Source organism: Macaca mulatta, chromosome 7 (assembly GCF_049350105.2).
Source record: "Macaca mulatta isolate MMU2019108-1 chromosome 7, T2T-MMU8v2.0, whole genome shotgun sequence".
In the NCBI taxonomy this organism is placed as follows: domain Eukaryota; kingdom Metazoa; phylum Chordata; class Mammalia; order Primates; family Cercopithecidae; genus Macaca; species Macaca mulatta.
This window is the reverse complement of record NC_133412.1, coordinates 122,836,673-122,859,344: the sequence shown is the minus strand read 5'-3', so window position 1 is coordinate 122,859,344 and position 22,672 is coordinate 122,836,673. Positions and strand designations below refer to the sequence as shown.

Here is a 22,672-nt window from a genome sequence, read left to right as displayed (position 1 = left end):
GGCCTCTACTGAGACCCATGTCCCCCAGCCCCACATGAGCCTACCCCTACACATAATTTCAGAGGGTTCAGGAACCCTAAAGGCCATCATCACTTCTAAACAACCAGTTGTAGTTTGTTGTCTTTTGAGAAGTATGGTGTGTTCATGTTTGGAAATGCCTTTTTTAAGGTCAAACGTCCAGAATTTTGACATTATAAAGGTGAGTGAAAATAAGTTGACAATCCTTGGTTATGCTCACTGACCTCAGGGTTATAATAGAAAAGAGTGCAATTTTACACATCCCTCAGGTGCTTTAAACCCTTTGGAACTCATCTTTATGTCACAAAGCTATTTTAGATGCAAAGCTTTAAAACCTAACAGCAGGGTGTTCTAAGACTTTTTACTAAACAAGTTCATAGAAAATTATAAAATATAAGCAAGCATAAAGAAAATTTTTAACAACCTGCAATTCCACTATCAGAAATATTGTTAATATTTGGTAAATATGCTTCCGGATTTTTCTCTATGTATACATTTTTCCTATAAAAATATTTTGGGATCATACTATACATACTAAACTTGATTTTTTTCTTTACTATATTAATTCATCTGCCTGCCCAATAATGTTCTAGGCATCAGAGAATCCAGTGGTAAATCAGAAAGGCAAGGTCCTAGATTTCATGATGCTTCCCTTTTCAAATGGGGAGAGCCATACCCTATAACAAGAAAATACCAAATATAAACCATGGTTTAAAAAAAAAAAAAAAAAAAAAGCCAAGCATGGTGCCTCATGGCCGTAATCCCAGCACTTTGGGAGGCTGAGGCGGGCAGATCACTTGAGGTCAGGAGTTCGAGACCAGCCTGGCCAACATGGAGACAACCTCATCTCTACTAATACAAAAAAAAAAATTAGCTGGGCATGGTGGTACCTTCCTGTAGTCCCAGCTACTTGCAGGCCGGGGCACGAGAATTGCTTGAACCCAGGAGGCAGAGGTTGCAGTGAGCCGCCATCGCGCTGCTGCACTCCAGCCTGGGTGACAGAGTGAAACTCCATCTCAAAACAAGAACAACAAAAAACGTTGCTGGCCATAATTATATAAGGTGTTGGAGGTGGGAGAAGCATGTTGCAGGGAGTCACTAAGGTGACATCATTTAAGGTCTTGAGGTTCAATGGCCTGTACCCAGGCTGCAGAGGAGTCAAGAGTATTCTGACATTAGACTGATCTGGGGAAGAAAATTAGATGGTGAATATGAAGAGGGTTAGGGATTAAGTGTAGACACATGTAAGGAACCTGGATATGAAGCTACTAGGTTTTCAGCAGAGAATGATGTAAATTGATTTGATTTTAAAGATCACTAAAGCAATTGTGTGGAAAAGAGATTGTCAGAAGGGAAGAGCTAAAGAGACCAATTGGAAGCTATTGCACTAGTCTGCGATGGAGATGATGGTGGCTCACAGTAGAAATAGAAAGAAGTGGATATATTTGGAGTGTACAAGAAGAGGCAACAGGACTATGTAACTGAATGGCAGCAGGGTGAGGGAAAGAGGAATCGAGAATTATGCTTACGTTTTAGGTTTAAGTAGCTGGGCAGGCAGTATCATTTAGTGCGACTGGGGAGAGGACAAGTTCAAGATGTAAAAATCAAGATTTCTATGTAGAACTGTTAATGTGAGATGCCCATCAAACATCCAGGTGGAGAACTCTGCAGGGCAGTGGCATGTAAGTCTCTTAGAGTTCAGTGGTCAGACAGAACTGGAGATACCATTTTGGACTCACTAGTCTCACCCCAGATGAAATCCATGAGGGCAAAGTTTCTTTATTTTTTAACAAAAAAAAACCAAAGTTTTTTTTTTTAGGCTGAGTAAGGTGGCTCATTCCTGTAATCCCAGCACTTTGGGAGGCTGAGGAGGGTGGATCACCTGAGGTCAGGAGTTTGAGACCAGCCTGGCTAATATGGCAAAACCCCATCTCTACTAAAAATACAAAAATTAGCCAGGCGTGGGTGGTGGGCATCTGTAATACCAGCTACCCGGGAGGCTGAGGCAGGAGTACTGCTTGAACCTGGGAGGCGGAGGTTGCAGTGAGCTGAGATTGTGCCACTGCACTCCAGCCTAGATCACAGAGGGAGACTCTGTCTCCAAAAAAACAAAAAAAAGTACATTTTTTGACTTTAAAAGATACACAAAATCTATTGTCAGTGTACAGCACAATGAATTTCACAAATTGCATACCCAATGTAACCAAGATTAACAGACTCTCACCCCAGAAGCTCTCCCAAAATGGCCATCACTAGCTTGGCTTAACAGATTTATTTTGCCAAGTTTTGTCTATTATATGACAGAGTCATATGTATTATTTTACATCTGGTTTCTTTCAAGCACCATGATGTTAATGATATTCATCTATACTGTTGAGTAGTGCATTGTATGGGCGGGTATTTACCATTTATTTATCCATTCTACTATGAATGAGAATTTGGGTTGTTTCCAGAATTTGTCAGTTATGAATAGTGCCGCTATGAATACACACATTGTAGTACATGTCTTTTGGTGGGGATACGTGTTTCTGTTGAATGTGTATCTGGGAGTAGAATTTCATTGTCATAAGCATTATGTTAACAGTGTTCCAATACAGACTCCCAGGATATGAAAGTGTAATTGCTGGCTGGGCATGGTGGCTTGCACCTGTAATCTCAGCACTTTGGGAGGCTGATGTGGGCGGATCACCTGAGGTCAGGAATTCGAGACCAGCCCGACCAATATAGTGAAACCCCATCTCTACTAAATAATACAAATATTAGCCGGGCATGGTGGTGGGCCCCTGCAATCCCAGCTACTTGGGAGGCTGATGCAGGAGAATCGTTTGAACCCAGGAGGCGGAGGTTGCAGTGAGCCAAGATCGCGCCATTGCACTCCAGCCTAGGCGATAGAGCAAGACTCTGTCTCAAAGAAAAAAAAAAAAAGGAAATGCAACTGCTTCACATCCTTGTTAATTACCTATATAATAAGTGCAATGAGCACACAATAAATATTTCTTGAAAGGACTAATTTGAACACAGATGGCAGTTAAAACTATGGGCCTGCATAAGACATCTTGGAAGAAATATGATTAGGTAAGAGGGCTGATGAACAAAGCCTTGGGTGACTCCCACATTTGGAAAACTGGCAGGAGCATAAAGGAGGAGGAAAATGGGACAGTTTGGAGTTCTGCAAAACATGAGAAAGATGTGTTTCAAGGGGGCAGTCAACTGCTTTGAATGCTTCCAAGAGACCATAAGATGAGGCAGTGGTTTGGGAAGACAGTCAGGAGTTCTGCTGATCTGGATCATTTCAAGCCTGAGTAGCTTACGTATTAATCACTCAAATGGACACCTCGAATGTGCAGCTGGATATAGGAGTGTAAAACCTGAGTGTAAGACAAGTATGTGTGAGTGTAAATATATTTCTGAAGGAGAATATAGATGGGTAACAGACTGGGTCCTAGTTTTGGGGCATTTCCATGTAGAAGTTGAAAAGAAGTAGATACCTACAGAGCAAAACTATGAGAGTGACTGATGAGATAGAAGAGAAATCTGGAAAGTGTCTTGTCACTGAGGTAATGCCAACATCAACTGTGTTAAATGTTGCTGAGAATAGAAAAATGATCACTGAATTGACCAATTACCAATGAATAAATAACTACTCCAGTAAATAAGCATACTTCCATATGATCATTTTCAATGGTTGTACAAAATTCTGTTGTGTGGCTCTACCAAAACCTGCTCAATCAGTTCCATTGCTGAATTTGTAGATTCTTCTCAAACCTTTAGAATCATAAATGATGTCACCTTGAGAATGTTCTAAGAGTATTGTGTCAAATACTCTAAGGGCATTTGGGTGAAAAAAAAAAAGCACATTAGAAAGGTTTTAGGCCAGGCGCGGTAGCTCATGCCTGTAATCCCAGCACTTTGGGAGGCTGACGTGGGCAGATCACTTGAGGTCAAAGGTGGGAGACCAGCCTGGCCAACATGGTGAAACCCCATCTCTACTAAAAATACAAAACTTAGCCGGATGTGGTGGTGAGTGACTGTAATCCCAGCTACTTGGGAGGCTGAGGCAGCGAGAATTGCTTGAACCTGGGAGGCGGAGGTTGCAGTGAGCCATGATTGCACCACTGCACTCCAGCCTGGGCAAAAGAGTGAGATAGCCTCAAAAAAAAAAAAAAAAAAAAGGGTTTTGGACCTGGTGTGGTGGCTCACGCCTATAATCCTAGCACTCTGGGAGGCCAAGGTGTGAGGATCATCTGAATCCAGGAGTTGGAGACCAGCCTGGGCAACACAGTGAGAACCCTATCTCTACAAAAACTTAAAAAATTAGCCAGGCATGGTGGCGCATGCCTGTAGTCCCAGTTACTTGGGAGGCTGAGGCAGGAGTACTGCTTGAGCCCCGGAGAGGTTGAAGCTGCACTCCAGCCTGGGCAACAGAGTGAGACCCTGTCTCAAAAATATATACATACATACACAAATGAATAAATGGTGTTGATACAATTGCACAACTGCTTTCTAAAAAGATTTTACTAAAGTCTACTCCCACCCCAAGGAAACACAGTAACTATAAGGATCTTTGCTATTTTGGTAGTTTAAATGTGGTATATTTGCATTTTTATTATTAATGTAGTCTTATATGTTCACGGGCCACTGGCAATTGTTTATGAACACCCTGCCCATATGTCTTGCCCTAAATGAGTTTTTACTGGGTAAATATTATAGTGGAATCGCCAGAAAATGCAAAGGAGGAACACTGAGATTGAAAGGTTGGCCGGGCGCCATCGCTCACGTCTGTAATCCCAGCATTTTGGGAGGCCGAGGAGGGTGGATCACCTGAGGTCAAGAGTTCAAGACCAGCCTGGCCAACATGGTAAAACCCCATCTCTACTAAAAATACAAAAATTAGCCCGGCGTGGTTGCAGGCACCTGTAATCCCAGCTACTTGGGAGGCTGAGGCAGGAGAATTGCTTGAACCCGGGAAGCTAAAGCTGCAGTGAGCCAAGATCTCGCCACCGCATGCCAGCCTGGGAGACAGAGTGAGACTATCTCAACAACAACAAAAAAGATTGAAATGTTGGTTTAGCAAAGTGAAAAACGCAGATAAACTTAGGTTTGGATTCGCCTGTTGAATACACTGGCTATGTGACCTTGGTTCAACTTCTCAGGTCCCATCTTGTTTGTGAAAGGGGGATGAGGTTTTTATCTTTTAGTGGTGTGAGCAATGAATGGGATAATGCACGTAATGCTGGAAATTATGACAGTTACTACGATAGTTATTCTGCAGAAGTAAGTAACTGCACTATGGCACAGGAATCTATAAAACAGAGAAAGTACAGCGGTGAGTTAGTTTGAAGAATCTAAGAGGGCTATTTCTGGCATTTCCACTATTCCACCATTATTTCCTTTTTTTTTTTTTTTTTTTGAGACGGAGTCTCGCTCTGTTGCCCAGGCTGGAGTGCAGTGGCGCGATCTCGGCTCACTGCAAGAGCTCCGCCTCCCGGGTTCACGCTATTCTCCTGCCTCAGTCTCCCACGTAGCTGGGACTACAGGCGCCCCCTAGCCCGGCTAATTTTTTTGTATTTTTAGTAGAGACGGGGTTTCACCGTTTTAGCCAGGATGGTCTCAATCTCCTGACTTCGTGATCCGCCCACCTCGGCCTCCCAAAGTGCTGGGATTACAGGCCTGAACCACGCGCCCAGCCTATTCCACCAAGATTTCTACCCCTCCTCCCGAATGTTAGTGGTGTCACTATGGCAACAAGCACGCGCTGCTCAAGGCTCAATTTTCCAGCCGTTACTGATCTCCACCGCGTCACTCTCGGCTGCCAAGAGACTCTGAGGCGGATCCCCCAAGCCAGTCTCAGATTGATCCCCCTTGGCCAGAGGGCGAGAAGCCACAGGGCAGTATGGCCAAAGCGGAGGCCTCCTCGTCGCTGGAGGACTTAGACCTGAGTGGAGAGGAGGTCCAGCGGCTCACCTCCGCCTTCCAGGACCCGGAGTTCCGGCGAATGTTCTCCCAGTACGCCGAGGAGCTCACCAACCCGGAGAACCGGCGGCGCTACGAGGCGGAGATCACCGCGCTAGAGCGTGAGCGCGGGGTGGAGGTGCGGTTCGTGCACCCGGAGCCGGGGCACGTGCTGCGCACCAGCCTGGACGAGACACGGCGCTGCTTCGTGAACGTCTGCAGCAATGCGCTGGTGGGCGCGCCCAGCAGCCGGCCCGGCTCCGATGACGACCGGGGAGCAGCTCCTGGCAGTCACTGGTCCCTGCCCTACAGCTTGGCGCCAGGCCGTGAGTACGCGGGGCGCAACAGCAGCCGATACATGGTCTACGACGTGGTCTTCCATCCAGACGCGCTAGCGCTGGCCCGGCGGCACGAGGGCTTCCGCCAGATGCTGGACGCTACGGCCCTGGAGGCAGTCGAGAAGCAGTTCGGCGTGAAGCTGGACCGCAGGAATGCCAAGACCCTGAAAGCCAAGTATAAGGGGACCCCCGAGGCTGCGGTGCTGCGCACACCCCTGCCCGGGGTCATCCTGGCCAGGCCTGAGGAGGAGCCGAAGGGTCCTCTCCCGGACTTCCCCTACCCCTACCAGTACCCGGCAACCTCCGGGAACTCTGCAACCCACGGGCCCCGGGTGCCCTCCCCTCCGGAAGCGGCCTTGCAGCCCGCCCCCACTGAGCCCCGCTACAGCGTGGTGCAGCGCCACCACGTGGACCTCCAGGATTACCGCTGCTCCCGGGACTCAGCCCCGAGCCCCGTACCCCATGAGCTGGTGGTCACCATAGAACTGCCGCTGTTGCGCTCGGCCGCGCAGGCGGCGCTGGAGGTGACGGGAAAGCTGCTGTGCCTCGACTCAAGGAAACCCGACTACCGGCTGCGACTATCGCTCCCGTACCCAGTGGACGACGGCCGCGGCAAGGCACAATTCAACAAGGCCCGGCGGCAGCTGGTGGTTACGCTGCCAGTGGTACTACCGGCCGCGCGCCGGGATCCCGCCGTCGCCGGCGCAGTCGCCGCCGCCACGCCGGAAGAGTCCTTGGACCCGTCCGGAACTGATGGCCAGGCCTGCACTTCCGTTCACGAGGGGGAGGCGGGACCCGTGGGGAGTCCCGCCGAGGACGGAGGCCGCGATACCTGCGTGGCTGGGGCTGCGAGCTCTGGGGTCACCACCGTGGGCTACCCCAAGGTGGCGTCCCCGCCGGCCGGCGCTGGAGAGGAACGTGTCCCCAAGCCGGGGGAGCAGGACTTGAGCACGCACGCGGGGTCGCCGCCGGGCAGCGTGGAGGAACCATCTTCCGGAGGAGAGAACTCACCTGGTGGCGGAGGCTCCCTTTGTACGTCCTGCCGGGGCCTTGCCTGGGAGTCTTATGCGGGAAGAGAGAGTGCGCGCGGAGATACCGGTGTGGAGACGCGCGCGGAGTCGGAGGGCAAGCGCTGCGAGCCCTCAGCCCGCGCCATGGGTGGTCCCGGGACCAAGAGCGGGGAGCCTTTGTGTCCTCCGTTACTGTGTAATCAGGACAAAGAAACCTTGACTCTGCTCATTCAGGTGCCTCGGATCCAGCCGCAAAGTCTTCAAGGAGATTTGAATCCCCTCTGGTACAAATTACGCTTCTCCACACAAGACTTAGTTTATTCCTTCTTTTTGCAATTTGCTCCAGAGAATAAATTGAGTACCACAGAACCTGTGATTAGCATTTCTTCAAACAATGCAGTGATAGAACTGGCAAAATCTCCAGAGAGCCATGGACATTGGAGAGAGTGGTATTATGGTGTAAACAACGATTCTTTGGAGGTAACAGTTCTTTCCAGAGTCCTCATATTTGAAATATCCCATCTCACTTAAAAAATTTGCTATTACGGGCCGGGCGCGGTGGCTCACGCCTGTAATCCCAGCATTTTGGGAGGCCTAGGCGGGCGGATCACGAGGTCAGGAGTTCTGGACCAGCCTGGCCAATATGATGAAATCCCGTCTCTACTAAAAATACAAAATTAGCAGGGCATGGTAGCGGGCGCCTGTAGTCCTAGCTACTTGGGAGGCTGAGGCACGAGAATCGCTTGAACCCGGGAAGCGGAGGTTGCAGTGAGCCGAGATCGTGCCACTGCAGAACAGTCTGGGCGACAGAGCGAGACTCCATCTCAAAAAAAAAAAAAAAAAAAAAAAAAAAACTGCCATTACGGGCACCTTTTCAGTTTATCCTAAACAAAGCATTTTCCATTATAACTTTTCTTGTAATGACTTGCACTGATGCACATGATGAAAGATGTCAGTGCTTGTTAAGCGTATTTTGAAAAAAAAAAAAAAAACAACATGCATCGCATCTGGTGGATGGGTTTCAGATCTTCAAAGTTACCTCGAATGCGTTGTTTCCTGAGGTCCATTGACTCGGAAGGAGACCTTAAATGAATTTTCAGGGAGCCGTAGACCTCTGGAATTGTATGCAAAAAGTAGGGAGTGATCTCTTCCGGGGAGAAGGGCTATAATTTTAGTTATGTTCTTAAAAGGGGTTTGTAACACAAAGAAGTTTAAAAAGCATTCTATAATGGGCATTTGAAGTTAGTAAATCATTTTTTCCGAGCTTAGAAAGTAGAGAAGAATAATTTACTTCCAGAGAGGAAAAGTAACTCAGCCAGTTACTTATCCAGTTACTCACACAGTTATTATGTTCAAATGCCCTTTGGGCCATATGGTGCTGCTTAATTTTAGTCTAAGATTTTGGCGGGATTGTCCTTGGGTTGGCGCTATATTAAATTGAGATTATGTCACTTTGCATCTCGTAATCATGCTTAGGTCCCTACTAATATTTAGCACAATGACTAGCATTTAACAAAGTGTGATAAATATTTGTTGAACCTAACAGTACATACGTTAACTGCACCTCTTCTGGGAAGAGGTTATTTTATTTATTTTGTTGTTATTGTTGAGACGGAGTCTCGCTCTGCCGCCCAGGCTGGAGTGCAGTGGCGCGATCTCGGCTCACTGCAACCTTCGCCTCCTGGGTTCAAAGGATTCTCCTGCCTCAGCCTCCCAAGTAGCTAGGATTACAAGTGCTCGCCACCACGTCCGGCTAATTTTTTGTATTTTTAGTAGAGAGGGGGTTTCACCGTGTTAGCCAGGATGGTCTTCATCTCCTGATCTCGTGATCCACCCGCCTCAGCCTCCCAAAGTGCTGGGATTACAGGCGTGAGCCACCGCGCCCGCCGCAAATCTTCTGTATTTTATTCATAACCATTTCTGTTATATATTCCTTGGGTTAACTAAAAATTAAAATATTTGGTGTATTATTTGCAATGAGTCAAAGATGATGTCTTTTTCTAGAGGCATGAACCTTAGAAATGCTTTTGATGGGGATGTTTCTGTAACACAGTGTTATTCTGGATCTTCAAATAATAGCAAGGCCAATTACTCTAAATGTAAAATCTTTCTATTCTCAAGGTTCACTTTTGTTTTGGTAGGTTTTCACGATTTTAAATACTGTTTAATGGAAGAAAAATATACAGCCAGGCGTGGTGGCTCACGCCTGTAATTCCGGCACTTTGGAAGGATGAGGCAGGCAGATCACGAGGTCAGGAGATTGAGACCATCCTGGCCAACATGGTGAAACCCCGTCTCTACTAAAAATACAAAAATTAGCCGGGTGTGGTGATGCGCACCTATAGTCCCAGCTACTTGGGAGGCTGAGGCAGGAGAATTTGTTGAACCCGGGAAGTGGAGGTTGCAGTGAGCCGAGATGGCGCCATAGTACTCCAGTCTGGTGACAGAGGAAGACTCCGTCTCAAAGAAAAAACGGAGTGTGTGTGTGTGTGTAGAGAGAGTTTATTTGGGCCAAAATAGAGGACTGTAACCCGGGAGACACATATTCAAGTGGCCCTGAATATATGTTCCCAATAGAAGATAACTTGAAACTTGTTTCTTTCTGATATTTTCTACCTATTTGGACCAAACAATGAGCTGTGTTTATTTTGTAATTACAAAATTTGCTTATATAAAACTACAGAGGAAAACATTTTTATTTGGGGCAACAATGAACTGCTTTTATAAATTAAGTAATTTAAAATATGGTTATTCTCCCCACACCCTAACTATATACCTGTATTCACTTGACGTGAACAAACTGCTTTGTGTTTGGAATTCAGGTAAAAGAGTGATTTTTGCATTTCCTAGTAATAATTTGGAAATCTTTTCGTGTCAGCATCTCGAAATCTATCTCATTCTTTATTTATTTATTTTTGGAGACAGGGTCTCAGTCTGTCTCATCCAGGCTGGAGTGCAGTGGTGCGATCATGGCTCACTGCAGCCTCAACCTCCCAGACTCAAGCCATCCTCCCAGCTTAGCCTCTGGAGTAGCTAGGACCACAGGTGCATGCCACCACGCCTGGCTAATTTTTGTATTTTTTGTAGAGCTGGGTTTTGCCATGTTGCCCAGGCTGGTCTCGAACTTCTGGCTCAAACAATCCACCCGCCTTGGCTTCCTAAAGTGCTGGAATTATAGGCATGAGCCACTGTGCCCAACCTATTTTTTTTCATAATTTACCTTTTCTCTGGAGCGTAGATTCAAAATGCCCTGAATATATGCGCTCTACTTCATTCTTTTAATAACTATACAGTTTGCTAATGTCACACTGGAGTATCCCAGTGCTTAAAAATACAATACACTTCTTGACTGGGTGTAGTGGCTCACACCCGTAATCCTAGCACTTTGGGAGGCCAAGGTGGGAGGACAGCTTGAATCCAGGAGTTGGAGAGCAGCCTGGGCAACAAAGTGAGACCTGTCTCTACAAAAAACTTTAAAAAAAATTTTTTTTTCTTTTGAGACAGAGCCTCACTCTGTCACCCAGGCTGGACTCACTGCAGTCTCTGCCTCACGGGTTCAAGTGATCACAGTCTTAGTAGAGACAGGGTTTCACTATGTTGGCCAGGCTGGTCTTGAATTCCTGACCTCAAGTGATCCACCCGCCTTGGCCTCCCAAAGTGCTGGAATTACAGGTGTGAGCTGCCACACCCGGCCCAAAAAATGTAAAAATTAGTTGGGCATTATGGCATGCACCTGTAGTCCCAGGTACCTAGGTACTTGGGGGCACAGATGGGAGGATTGCTTGAGCCAGGGAGGTCAAGGCTGCAGGAAGCTATGAGTGCCACTGCATTCCAGCCTGGGCAACAAATCGAGACCCTGTCTCAAGGGGGAAAAAAAAAAGGGCTGGGTGTGGTTGTGGCTCATGCCTGTAATCCCACCACTTCGGGAGGCCAAAGCAGGTGGATCACTTGAGTCCAGAAGTTTGAGGCCAGCCTGAGCAACATGGCAAAACCCTGTCTCTACAAAAAAATACAAAAATTAGCTGAGAATGGTGGCATGTTCTGTGGTCCCAGCTACTCTGGAGGCTGAGGTGGGGGAAGATCACTTGAGCCTAGAAGGTCAAGGCTGCTGCAATGAGCCGTGATTATGCCACTGCACTCCAGCCTGGGTGACAGAGCAAGACTCTGTCTCAAAAACAAAATTAAACAAAAAAACACACCACTTCTTTTAAATAAAATACTGTAATTAGCTCTTACCTGCCCAAGAACTATAAGGCAAACTGGTCACACAAAATTGGAATAGATCCTTTCATGTATATTTCTTAGCCACCTCATTAGGAAATGTTTTAAAGCTGAATTATATTTTGTATCTGGGATCCCATTTATAGCCCTAGAGATGATGTTATTCTTATGAAATACTAAAAGAGGCCAGGTGCAGTGGCTCACACCTGTAATCCCAGCCCTTTGGGAGGCCAGGGCAGGTGGATAGCTTGAGGTCAGGAGTTCAAGACCAGCCTGGCCAACATGGTAAAACCCCGTCTCTACCAAAAACACAAAAATTATCCCGGCGTGGTGGCGGTTGCCTGTAATCCTAGCTACTTGGTAGTCTGGGGCAGGAGAATTGCTTGAACTTGGGAGGCGGAGGTTGCGGTGAGCCGAGATTGCACCACTGCACTCCAGCATAGTGAGACTATGTCTTAACAAAACAAACAAAAAAAGAAAGAAAAGAAATACTAAAAGGTCAGATTTAATAGACAAAGTACCAAGACCTCTTTCTTTTAGGTTCTTTTCCTATACATTTATGTTTGTCCTCAGTACAACTCTTACTGCTCTGTATAATACCAAACTTAAATTTTTCCAAGACAGCTCATAGGAATAACATTAAAATAAACATTTTTTTTTTTTTTGAGACAGAGTCTTGCTCTGACGCCCAGGCTGGGGTGCAGTGGCCGGATCTCAGCTCACTGCAAGCTCCGCCTCCCGGGTTTAGACCATTCTCCTGCCTCAGCCTCCCGAGTAGCTGGGACTACAGGCGCCCGCCACCTCGCCCGGCTAGTTTTTTGTATTTTTTTAGTAGAGACGGGGCTTCACCGTGTTAGCCAGGATGGTCTCGATCTCCTGACCTCGTGATCCGCCCGTCTCGGCCTCCCAAAGTGCTGGGATTACAGGCTTGAGCCACTGCGCCCGGTCAAAATAAACATTTTAAAAAATATACCCCTGAACAATGTGAGAAATTTTGTGAGCTGCTTTGAGATACAACTGTGTCAAGTGTGACTTATAAGGCAGAATATTTTTTCCCTTTTTATTTTAGGAAAGGTTATTTGTCAATGAAGAAAATGTTAATGAGTTTCTTGAAGAGGTCCTGAGCTCTCCATTCAAACAGTGTATGTCCTTAACCCCACCATTAATTGAAGTTCTTCAAGTTACTGATAATAAGATTGAAATTAATGCAAAGGTAAGGAAGTTGGTGGGCTCTATAGAGGAGTAATGAAGCACAGAGTTAAAACCTAACAAATTATTCATTTCTAATGTCATAACTTTAAACAAAATGAACATAATGGTGGAGCAGAGTGATGTTAAGAGAAGAAAAGTCTTTTTTTTTTTTTTTTTTTGAGATAGAGTCTCGCTCTGTCACCCAGGCTGAAGTGCAGTAGCGTGATCTCGGCTCACTGCAACCTCTGCCTCTTGGGTTCAAGAGATTCTCCTGCCTCAGCCTCCTGAGTAGCTGGGACTACAGGAGCGTGCCACCATGGCCGGCTAATTTTTTGTATTTTTAGTAGAGATTGGGTGTCACCGTGTTAGCCAGGATGGCCTCGATCTCCTGACCTCATGATCCGCCCGCCTCGGCCTCCCAAAGTGCTGAGATTACAGGCGTGAGCCACTGCGCCCGGCCAAGGAAAGCCTTTTGTCTGTGTATTTATTATGTGCTACACACTTTGCTGTTCATTTTCACGTCATCTCATTTAATCCCAAAATAACCCTACAATGAGGAACAAAGAGAGAATAACACTTAGGAAGTTTGAGTACTAGTCCAGGGACATACAATCTTTTTTGACTCTCAAACCATGGGAACTATGTCGTAACATTCTTTCTAATTCAATCTTAATTTTGGTCATTTTTATAGTCTTCAGTATTGAAGATGCAAATAATTTAGTAACTACCACAATTGGCAGACATATGTATTAGAAGGGCGGCTCCGAAAAATTAAGAGGAATTCAAGAAAATTCAAGAAATTCAACAATGTGCTTATAAGAATAACTTAAATAGTTTTGTAGACCATGTTGAAAAGTATGGATTATTGTTGTGAAAGGATATAATCAGGATATCAATGCCAGGCTTACATTGTTAAAAAATGACTGGCAGTAGGCTGGGTGCAGTAGTTCACAACTGTAATCCCAGCACTTTGGGAGGCCAAGGTGTGCGGATCACCTGAGGTCAGGAGTTTGAGACCAGCCTGGCCAACATTGTGAAACCCCGTCTGTACTAAAAATATAAAAATTAGCTGGGTATGGTCGCGGGCGCCTGTAATCCCAGCTACTTTGGAGGCTGAAGCAGGAGAATCGCTTGAATCTGGGAGGCAAAGGTTGCAGTGAGCCAAGATTGTACCACTGCACTCCAGCCTGGGCGACAGAGCCAGACTCAATCTCAAAAAAAAAAAAAAAAGACTGGCAGCAAACCAGTTGTGGTGGTTCATGCCTGTAATCCCAGCACTTTGGGAGGCTAAGGAGGTGGATCATTTGAGGCCAGGAGGTAGTACAATTTAATTTTATATTATTTCAAATAATTATTAATTGGTTGTTTCTCTTGACATAGTTGCAAGAATGTAGTAACTCTGATCAGCTACAAGGAAAGGAAGAAAGAGTAAACGAAGAAAGTCGTCTAACTAAAAAGGAATATATAGAACATTGTAACACCTCTACAACTGATTCTGATTCATCTATAGCAGTTAAAGCACTACAAATAGATAGCTTTGGTTCAGTTACATGCTTTCAACAAGAGTCTCTTGATGTTTCTCAAATGATACTTGGAAAATCTCAGCAACCTGAGTCAAAAATGCAATCTGAATTTATAAAAGAAAAAAGTGCTACTTGCTCAAATGAGGAAAAAGATAACTTAAACGAGTCAATAATAACTGAAGAGAAAGAAACAGATGGAGATCACCTATCTTCATTACTGAACAAAACTACAGTTCACAATATACCTGGATTTGACAGCATAAAAGAAACCAATATGCAGGATGGTAGTGTACAGGTCATTAAAGATCATGTGACCAATTGTGCATTCAATTTTCAGAATTCTTTGCTATATGATTTGGATTAATTCTATATAATTTTGGACTTTTAAATATTAAGGTTAAAAAATGCCTGTATCTAAAATTGATTCTGTTAACTGTTGTCTTAAAACTAAAGGCATTAAAGTATAAAATTAAAATTTGCAATTTTTTTTTTTTTTTTAAATTGCAGTTTTGATTCTCATGGGGGAAACTGGAGATTTTTATTTTTTTTACCTCTGGAGTTTAAAGTTTCCTTATGGAGATAAGTTTTGTGATTCCTGTAATAGATGTGTATATTTTTCTATTTGAGAGTTAAAACATTGTTTAATATAACCTGTGTATATATACTTCTGTGTTAAATTTTGCTTTGTCATTACTTTAATAAAATTTCAAAATAAATATTCACTAAGTTGTGTTTGTCACACAAAGTAATTCTCAAGAATGCAATTAACTGGAATTGTGAGTACATGTGTTGGGGGTAGAATTTCAAAACTGTTTCTCAGTCTCACTAAATAGGACATTTTTAAGCTTGAAATAGAACTTAGAGGGGAAAGAACTTTACTAACCAATATTAATCTAAATAATTAGGATACAAATACACCAGATAAAATATAGTATTTTTCATCAACTCTATATTTCACTTTGTCACACAAACTATATATATTTTTGTCACATAAAGTATATATAATAGATTTAGTTATTTAGTAATGATTTTGAAAATTCAATTTTGAAGAATTTCTTATAAGTTATTGAAATACTAAAACATCTTGTGGTTTTATAGAAATTTAAGAGTAAAACTGGAATTTTTTGAATCTGGCAATTTGCTCTGATAGGAAAATTGCCTTCATTATATTATTACACACACACAAAAACAAAAAAAGCCAGTGTTTCCTAATCACTTTCTTTCTTTAAGAGATAGGGTCGGCCGGGCGCGGTGGCTCACGCCTGTAGTCCCAGCACTTTGGGAGGCCGAGGCGGGTGGATCACGAGGTAAGGAGATCGAGACCATCCTGGCTAACATGGTGAAACCCTGTCTCTACTAAAAATATAAAAAATTAGCCAGGCGTGGTGGCAGGCGCCTATAGTCCCAGCTATTCGGGAGGCTGAGGCAGGAGAATGGCATGAACCCGAGAGGCAGAGCTTGCAGTGAGCTGAGATCACACCACTGCACTCCAGCCTGGGTGACAAAGAGAGACTCCGTTTCAAAAAAAACAACAGATAGGGTCTTGCTATGTTGTCCAGGCTGGATTCAAACTCCTAGGCTCAAGCAAAGCTCTCATCTCAGCCTCCTGCATAATCAATTTCTTTTATAACACCTAAAATGTGAGGCAAAGAGAAGATCCTAACAGGTTTTTTTCTCACAAAAAATTTTAGGGCAAGAAAATTAAAGGAAGAAAATGCAGAAAGGAAAATATTTGTTGATCTAATCACTAACCCCCAAAGCCAGGAACTGATCTATTTGTTTCAAAAACAGCTGCTACTTCAGACTCTGGCCTTCTTAGCTCTGTCCTGGAAATAACCTAAGTTTTTAGTTCTTTGAACTAGTGATGTCAGGTCAGAGTACCAGAAATAGGTAAAAAGCCTCCTGATTCACCCTTATTTAACCACCCCCAAATCTTGCACCAGATTGGGCTGTGAGGGTAAGTCTAAAGGTAGCTCGTAAAGCAAGAGAACTATTTACCTCACCTTGGATGAGCATATGTGCTCTTAAACCACTATGAATCTTAAATTGATGCAATAATTTTGAGACTACCATTTAATAGTTGTAAGTTGAAGTAACTTTTTTTTTTCTTGAGATGGAGGCTCACTCTGTTGCCCAGGCTGGAGTGCAGTGGCATGCTCTAGGCTCACTGCAACCTCTGCCTCCCAAACTCAAAGGATCCTCCCACCTCAGCCTCTCAAGTAGCTGGGACTACAGATGCACCACTACACCAGGCTAATTTTTTGTATTTTTGGTAGCAATGGGTTTTTGCCATGTTGCCCAGGCTGGTCTCAAACTCCTGAGTTCAAGCAATCTGCCTGCCTCAGACTCCCAGAGTGCTGAGATTACAGACATGAGCCACCACACCCAGCCCCTAATATCTTTACACAGAAATTAGTCTTTTATGAGAAATTTTTGGTTGAATGCAATTACAAATTAAGGGAAACTTCTACATTAAATATGGAGCAAAATTTAAGCCTGTTTCCTATAATTTTCTGTATCTGTCCTTTTAAAAAGTATGATTTAAGTTAAAGCCGGCACTAGAAAGTATTTCACTTTGGCATGACTGAACTTTGTACCATTTCTGGCTTTCAAAAACAATTTACGCTGTATTTACCTTACACAGCAACATTTTATTGTTCATTATCTATGCCTGGGTAATTTGAAAGCCAAACAGTTTCTTGCACAGGGAATGCATTGTCATGAGCTGGGTTTTATTTCAAACTCAATTATACAATGTGGCAATAATAAATATTATAATGCTAACTCAAAACTTGTAGAATGCCTTCACTAAACTTGCTATAAAGAGTAAACAAAACTTATTCTGCAAAAGGATTAGGAACCTTTTTATGCAAAAATGAGTATTTTATTTTGTCAGCACTAAAAGAAAAAAAAAAAAAACAAAACCACTGTATTTCTACATTGAGGTGAAAACAATGTTTAAACTTTCTTATCAATCAAATACATTCCAAAAGAAAGTGTGTTCTATGAAGGTTCCAAAGCACACTCAAAACACAACAGTACAGGAATCTAATACTGAAAATGACTGTTCTGACAGGGTGTTTTAATAAACATAACTTTTTAATTATTAAACCAGTGAAGCAATCCCTTCCTAGTAAGTGTGTCAATAGAGGGAAACTGGGTTTGTTCCATTAATACCCTAACCATTTCATGGTAATACTTTTTACTGCTTTGACAGTTTTAAATAAATTTTGCTGTACTTAAAATAGGTTTTAAAAGTGGAAAAGTGTACAAAGTTTCAGATAAAAAGATTAATAGATGCAATTTAAATCAAATTTCCCCTCTTCTATCAATCAACAATAATCAGTTTTAGCAGATACAGATTGAGCTTTAAAATCCTACTCCCAAAATGAAACCTTCAGTTTTAAATCTTAATCAGACATAATTGGAAAAGATTACTATGTATTTGGACACCTTTTACAAGATTTTGTTTTTGTATTAAAGCAGAAACCAGTTCCTAAACTCTTTTATTCAATTGTATGTCCTGTTTGGACAAATATCAAAAATAGAAGACTGTCACTTTTGCTTCTGTAATTGTGATTTTCACTGCAGTCTTCTATAACTTTTACAGAGTTCATGGTCCCTAATATCTCCCCACCCTCCATTTTTTCTAGGTGGAGAAATGGCTACCATAGTAAACTTCTCACTGATAGTTAGAGTTTCTGGAAACATGTATTGTTTGTTATTATTTAAGAGTGACTCAATTTGGGCACTCTGGGTGGATGGTCTACAGGTTTTCTTGTGATGCATACCACAGTCTCCAGCATGAAAAATCCTAGGAACTTGAGGAACCAGCACTTTCCAGAATTTTGGAAGACAAGATACAGTCAAGTATTGAAGAGTCCAGTCCCAGTTATAATCATCGTAAGTACAGAAAGTGTCTGTGCACTCGATCAGCTTCTGATAGGCATTCCGGGTCAAGGCTAGACCCATATTGTGCTCTGTGGATTTCCAAGTTTTCACATCTACCTTGTCAGCCATGCCATAGAAACTGCGACTGGCAGTATAGGTCCCCAGGGAGAGAACATCACATTCAGGGCACTCTTGCTGCTTCAGTTTCCACATCTTTTTGAAGACATGGTAAAAGTCTGGGGCTAAGTAGTGATCTTCTTCTAGGAAAAGTATAAGGCCAGCATAATCTCGAAGAATTTTGACTCTTTCCCACACAAAATGCAGCTTCCACCACCAGTGATGTTTGGTCTGGGAGAATTTGGCCTCTCTATAATGGCCGAAGGAGTCGGGATACTCAGCATTGATGCACCCCAATTTCAAAGCGGCATTCTTCGACAGGTCTCTGGGACAATCTCTAGGGTCACTGCCTGGAAACTCATTAGGGTACAACTGAATGCTGAAAGGAAAGAACACCTGCAGAACCGGACAGAAATCCACCCCGGCGATCAGCTGATTGATCTCGGTCGACCAGAAGTCGTGGCTAAAGATGACGAGGACGTTGTCAATTCCCTGGGCTTTTCGAAGTGAGTCCAGCAGCAGTCTGAGGTATTCGGGCCGGTTATGCACCTGGACCACCAGCACCAGCTCCCGGGGGGCCCAGTTGCCAGTCTTATCTACATTCCTCAGCGTCTGATCAAAGTTCAGCTGGTACACCAGGGACCGGTACCGCAGCGTCAGGTTGTCCGCCTCGGGCTGAGGGGCCGCCGGGACCAGGGGAGCCGCCGACTCGTTGGAGACCCTGCGGATGCCCACAGCCACAGAGGGGTGGTCCCCGCCACGGCTGCCGGCACCCCGCACGGGTTCGGCGTCCACCAACGGCGGGGCGAGGGCCTCGTTCTTCCTTTGTCGCCCATTGCTGCTCCAGAGGACGAAGCCGCAGGCGGCCACCACGAGCGTCAGGATTAGCACCTTCCGTTTGTAGATGCGGAACCTCATGGTCTCCAGGGCCGGGAGCGCGGGCGGGCGGGCGCGGAAAGGAGTAGCTGCTTCTGCACGGATGGGGCGGGCGGGCGGCGGCCGTCGCCTTGGCCTGTCACGGTCGGAACTGGCCCCCGCGGCTGCCCTCGCTAACTCATCCCGGACCCCGGGGGTCCTGAGGCCCGAGACCTCTCAGCTACCCCGCGCCGCCTGCGCTCCACACATCCTCGCCTGGCAGCTACAGCTCGGGCATCGGCGCCGCCGCTAGGAGCCGCGGCTCGGCTTCGTCTCGGTCCTCTCCATTCAGCACCACGGGTCCCGGAAGAAACCCAGCAGCTGCCCCACCGCACCCTAGCTTCGTTACCTGCGCCTCCAGCGGCCCTGCGTCCTCTGTGTTCTCATCCTTACGTGGGCCCTAGACGGCGAGGACTGAGCGACGCAGCCTCGCCCCACTCCGGTGGCGACAGTTCTGACAACCCGCAACTGGCCCGCGGAACACCGCGGCCCTCCGGCCCACACCCCTCCGGCCCGCCCCTTAGACCGTTGGTTGGTGCTTTCCAGACGCGACCGAAGGCGCCTGGCCGCCGTGACCGGCTGCCTATTGGTTCGCAGTACTGTCGCTCAGGTGCAGTTCCTACTTCCGCTTCTCTCTTCCCTTTCCTGTTAGGCGAGAGCTGCGCTACGCGAGGGTGTCGGACGCCGTTTCTCGGTAAGCTAAGAACGGAACTGTAGCGGTTCCAATTGGAGCCTCCGTTGCTCAGAATCCGGGGTAGGACTAGGCCTTCTTAGGAAAGGGAAGGCGAGACCCACGGCCCTCGTCGGCCTTAGTTCGAGAGCAGGCTTCTCCCTTCAGGCATGGCGGCTATAGGATCGCGAGGCGCGCTGGCTTGATAAAGACACGTCAGCCCTCTAGGCTGCTGACGGGTGACCGTGCTTCGGAGAGGAAAAGTGATACCACGCTGATGTGGTTCTCGGAGAAGGAACTGGGCGGGTCGTAACCGTAGCTACGACGTCGCGCACTGCCCCAGCCATTCTCTAGAGTTGGAAAATGGAGGAGGTGGTTGGGGGAAAGAGAGTCAAAGAAACTCTTCTTTTTCTGCGGAAGAAAACTAGATGAGCCGCACATTTCTTTTGGGGCAGCCACAATAAATTAAACCCATTTCGTACAGAAAACTGACTGTATTGGGCCTCCTAAAGCTGCTGCTCTTGATTTTCGTGAATCTTGTTCTATATGAGAAAAGAAAAATGGCTCGTAGCATTGTGAGTTCTTTGAGGTGTGCAAAATTTGCTGGGCCCAGAGAGACAGGAGTATGAGACTTCGGACACCTCCCCACTTCATGCCTGGCATTTTATTCCTGACTAGCTGCTTCACCCATTATGTCCGTGCTCCTGGAATTTGTCATAAAAAGAACGATGTATAGCCAGCCAATCGCTTGTGTTATTTTAATGTAAATTCTTGGTAAACAACTTAGGAACTGCCATTTTTTTCTCTAAAAATCCGCTTGCAACTGCTGCTATTCACGGCAATTTGAATCTGTGCTCCGGGTTGCAGTCCTCAAACTTGGCCCAAATAAACACTCTACTTATGAATTTTGCTCCAGTTGTGTTTTGTTTTTTTGTTTTTGTTTTTGAGGCGGAATTCCGCTCTTGTTGCCCAGCCTGGAGTGCAATGGTGCGATCTTGGCTCACCGCAACCTCCGCGCCCCGCGTTCAAGCATTCTCTTGCCTCAGCCTCCCGAGTAGCTGGGATTACAGGCATGTACCACCACGCCCGTCTAATTTTGTATTTTTAGTAGAGACGGGGGTTTCTCCATGTTGGTCAGGCTGGTCTCGAACTCCTGACCTCAGGAGATCCACTCACCTCGGCCTCCCAAAGTGCTGGGATTACAGGCATGAGCCACCGCGCCCGGCCTTGCCTCAGTTCTTGAGGTTGACAAAAAATTAGTCCTCCAGTAATTTAAACGAAGTGTTTAAAAAAGGTATGCACTTGTATGTGCATTTATTCATATGGAAAATGAGTACGTGGTGGGTTTATATATTATTTATACGGTTTTCGTATATCTACTTGAATAGCACTTTCACTTTTCGGAATGTTTAATGTCCGCTATCTTAAATATTTTACTACAGTTTTCATCATATAGACAACAGCCCTGCTGCAAAGATGGTCAACGTGCCTAAAACCCGAAGAACCTTCTGTAAGAAGTGTGGCAAGCATCAGCCTCACAAAGTGACACAGTATAAGAAGGGCAAGGATTCTTTGTATGCCCAGGGAAAGAGGCGCTATGATCGGAAGCAGAGTGGCTATGGTGGGCAGACAAAGCCAATTTTCCGGAAGAAGGCTAAGACCACAAAGAAGATTGTGCTAAGGCTGGAATGTGTTGAGCCTAACTGCAGATCCAAGAGGATGCTGGCCATTAAGAGATGCAAGCATTTTGAACTGGGAGGAGATAAGAAGAGAAAGGGCCAAGTGATCCAGTTCTAAACTTTGGGATATTTTTCTTCTGATTTTGAAGAGAAAATGTTGAAGCCATAGGAAGATTACCTGAGGGAAAATAAATAGTGATATTCTTACGCAAACCTTTTGTCGTTTTTACTTATAAATAGAATTCCATGTTTAGTGTAGTCCCACCTCAAACTTTTCTAACAAGTTTATATATATATTTATCTATATAAACATATATATATATATGAAGGGAAAATACTATATTGTTTTCTAGTCAATTTCAAATGTTGAGTGAATTCATAAACATTGAGCAGCTTAGAAGGGTCTATAAGATTTTGCAAGATAAGAAACAAGATATGCTAGGCTTGTGTATAGCAGGCTGGGTTAGGCAGAGGATTGAAGTTGGGGGATAGTAAGAGCTGACGGCAAATGTTCTGTCTAGTAGGGGTAACTAGCCAGGTAATGTGCTTCTTGTTAAACTAGTCACATTTAGTACTCAACAGCCACGTGTGGCTAGTTTATTGAACAACAAAGATGTAAAACATTACCACTGCAGAAAGTTCTTTTGGACAGTATAGACTATGGCCTTGAGTATAAAAGAATAGTTCAAAATTGACTTGACTTCAAACTAAAGTTAATCGAGTGAAAGTCCAAGATAGCATAAATTTTGTTTTTTGAACCTCTTAGAACACTCTAGGAGGTACGGAAATTTTTTTTTTAAGACAATCTGTCACTGTCACGCTGGAGTGCAGTGGCACATTCATGGCTCACTGTGGCCTTTCAGGCTCTATAGGTCCTACCTTAGCCTTGGAGTAGTTGGGCACCACCATGCCTGGCAAATTTGCCTGGCATTTTTTTTAAGATGGGGTCTCACTATGTTGGTCTAGGCTGGTCTCAACTCTCGGGCTCCCAAAGTGTTGGGATTACAGTGTCTGCTACTGTGCTTGGCCAGAACTTACTGACAGTTGGGAAGGTTTAGGAGTTATAAACTGAAAACAAAAAGGTTGAAATTCACAATGAAAAAAATTGAGCCTTGTAGTTATGAAAGGCAAGAAAAGTTCAGCATCA

General features: G+C 44.9%; 3 protein-coding genes across 4 annotated transcripts; 2 read left to right on the top strand and 1 right to left on the bottom strand.

Moving 5' to 3' along the window:
- The first annotated feature begins 5,911 nt into the window (after positions 1 to 5,911).
- DNAAF2 (dynein axonemal assembly factor 2) lies at positions 5,912 to 14,969 on the top strand. Of its 2 annotated transcripts, XM_001112551.5 has the most exons (3): positions 5,912 to 7,798; positions 12,609 to 12,752; positions 14,111 to 14,969. In XM_001112551.5, the coding sequence occupies exons 1-3, from the start codon at positions 5,912 to 5,914 to the stop codon at positions 14,615 to 14,617; spliced, it is 2,538 nt and encodes an 845-aa protein (XP_001112551.5). In that variant the 3' UTR covers positions 14,618 to 14,969. The 2 variants fall into 2 exon arrangements, with proteins under 2 accessions (XP_001112551.5, XP_002805277.4); XM_002805231.4 differs by lacking the exon at positions 12,609 to 12,752.
- A 2,146-nt stretch (positions 14,970 to 17,115) lies between these two features.
- MGAT2 (alpha-1,6-mannosyl-glycoprotein 2-beta-N-acetylglucosaminyltransferase) lies at positions 17,116 to 19,646 on the bottom strand. The gene has a single exon (XM_015143648.3). The coding sequence runs from the start codon at positions 19,177 to 19,179 to the stop codon at positions 17,836 to 17,838; it is 1,344 nt and encodes a 447-aa protein (XP_014999134.3). The 5' UTR covers positions 19,180 to 19,646; the 3' UTR covers positions 17,116 to 17,835.
- Positions 19,647 to 19,826: 180 nt separating this feature from the next.
- RPL36AL (ribosomal protein L36a like) lies at positions 19,827 to 21,738 on the top strand. The gene is made up of 2 exons (XM_001088742.5): positions 19,827 to 19,870; positions 21,289 to 21,738. The coding sequence occupies exon 2, from the start codon at positions 21,323 to 21,325 to the stop codon at positions 21,641 to 21,643; it is 321 nt and encodes a 106-aa protein (XP_001088742.1). The 5' UTR covers positions 19,827 to 19,870; positions 21,289 to 21,322; the 3' UTR covers positions 21,644 to 21,738.
- The last annotated feature ends 934 nt before the right edge of the window (positions 21,739 to 22,672 follow it).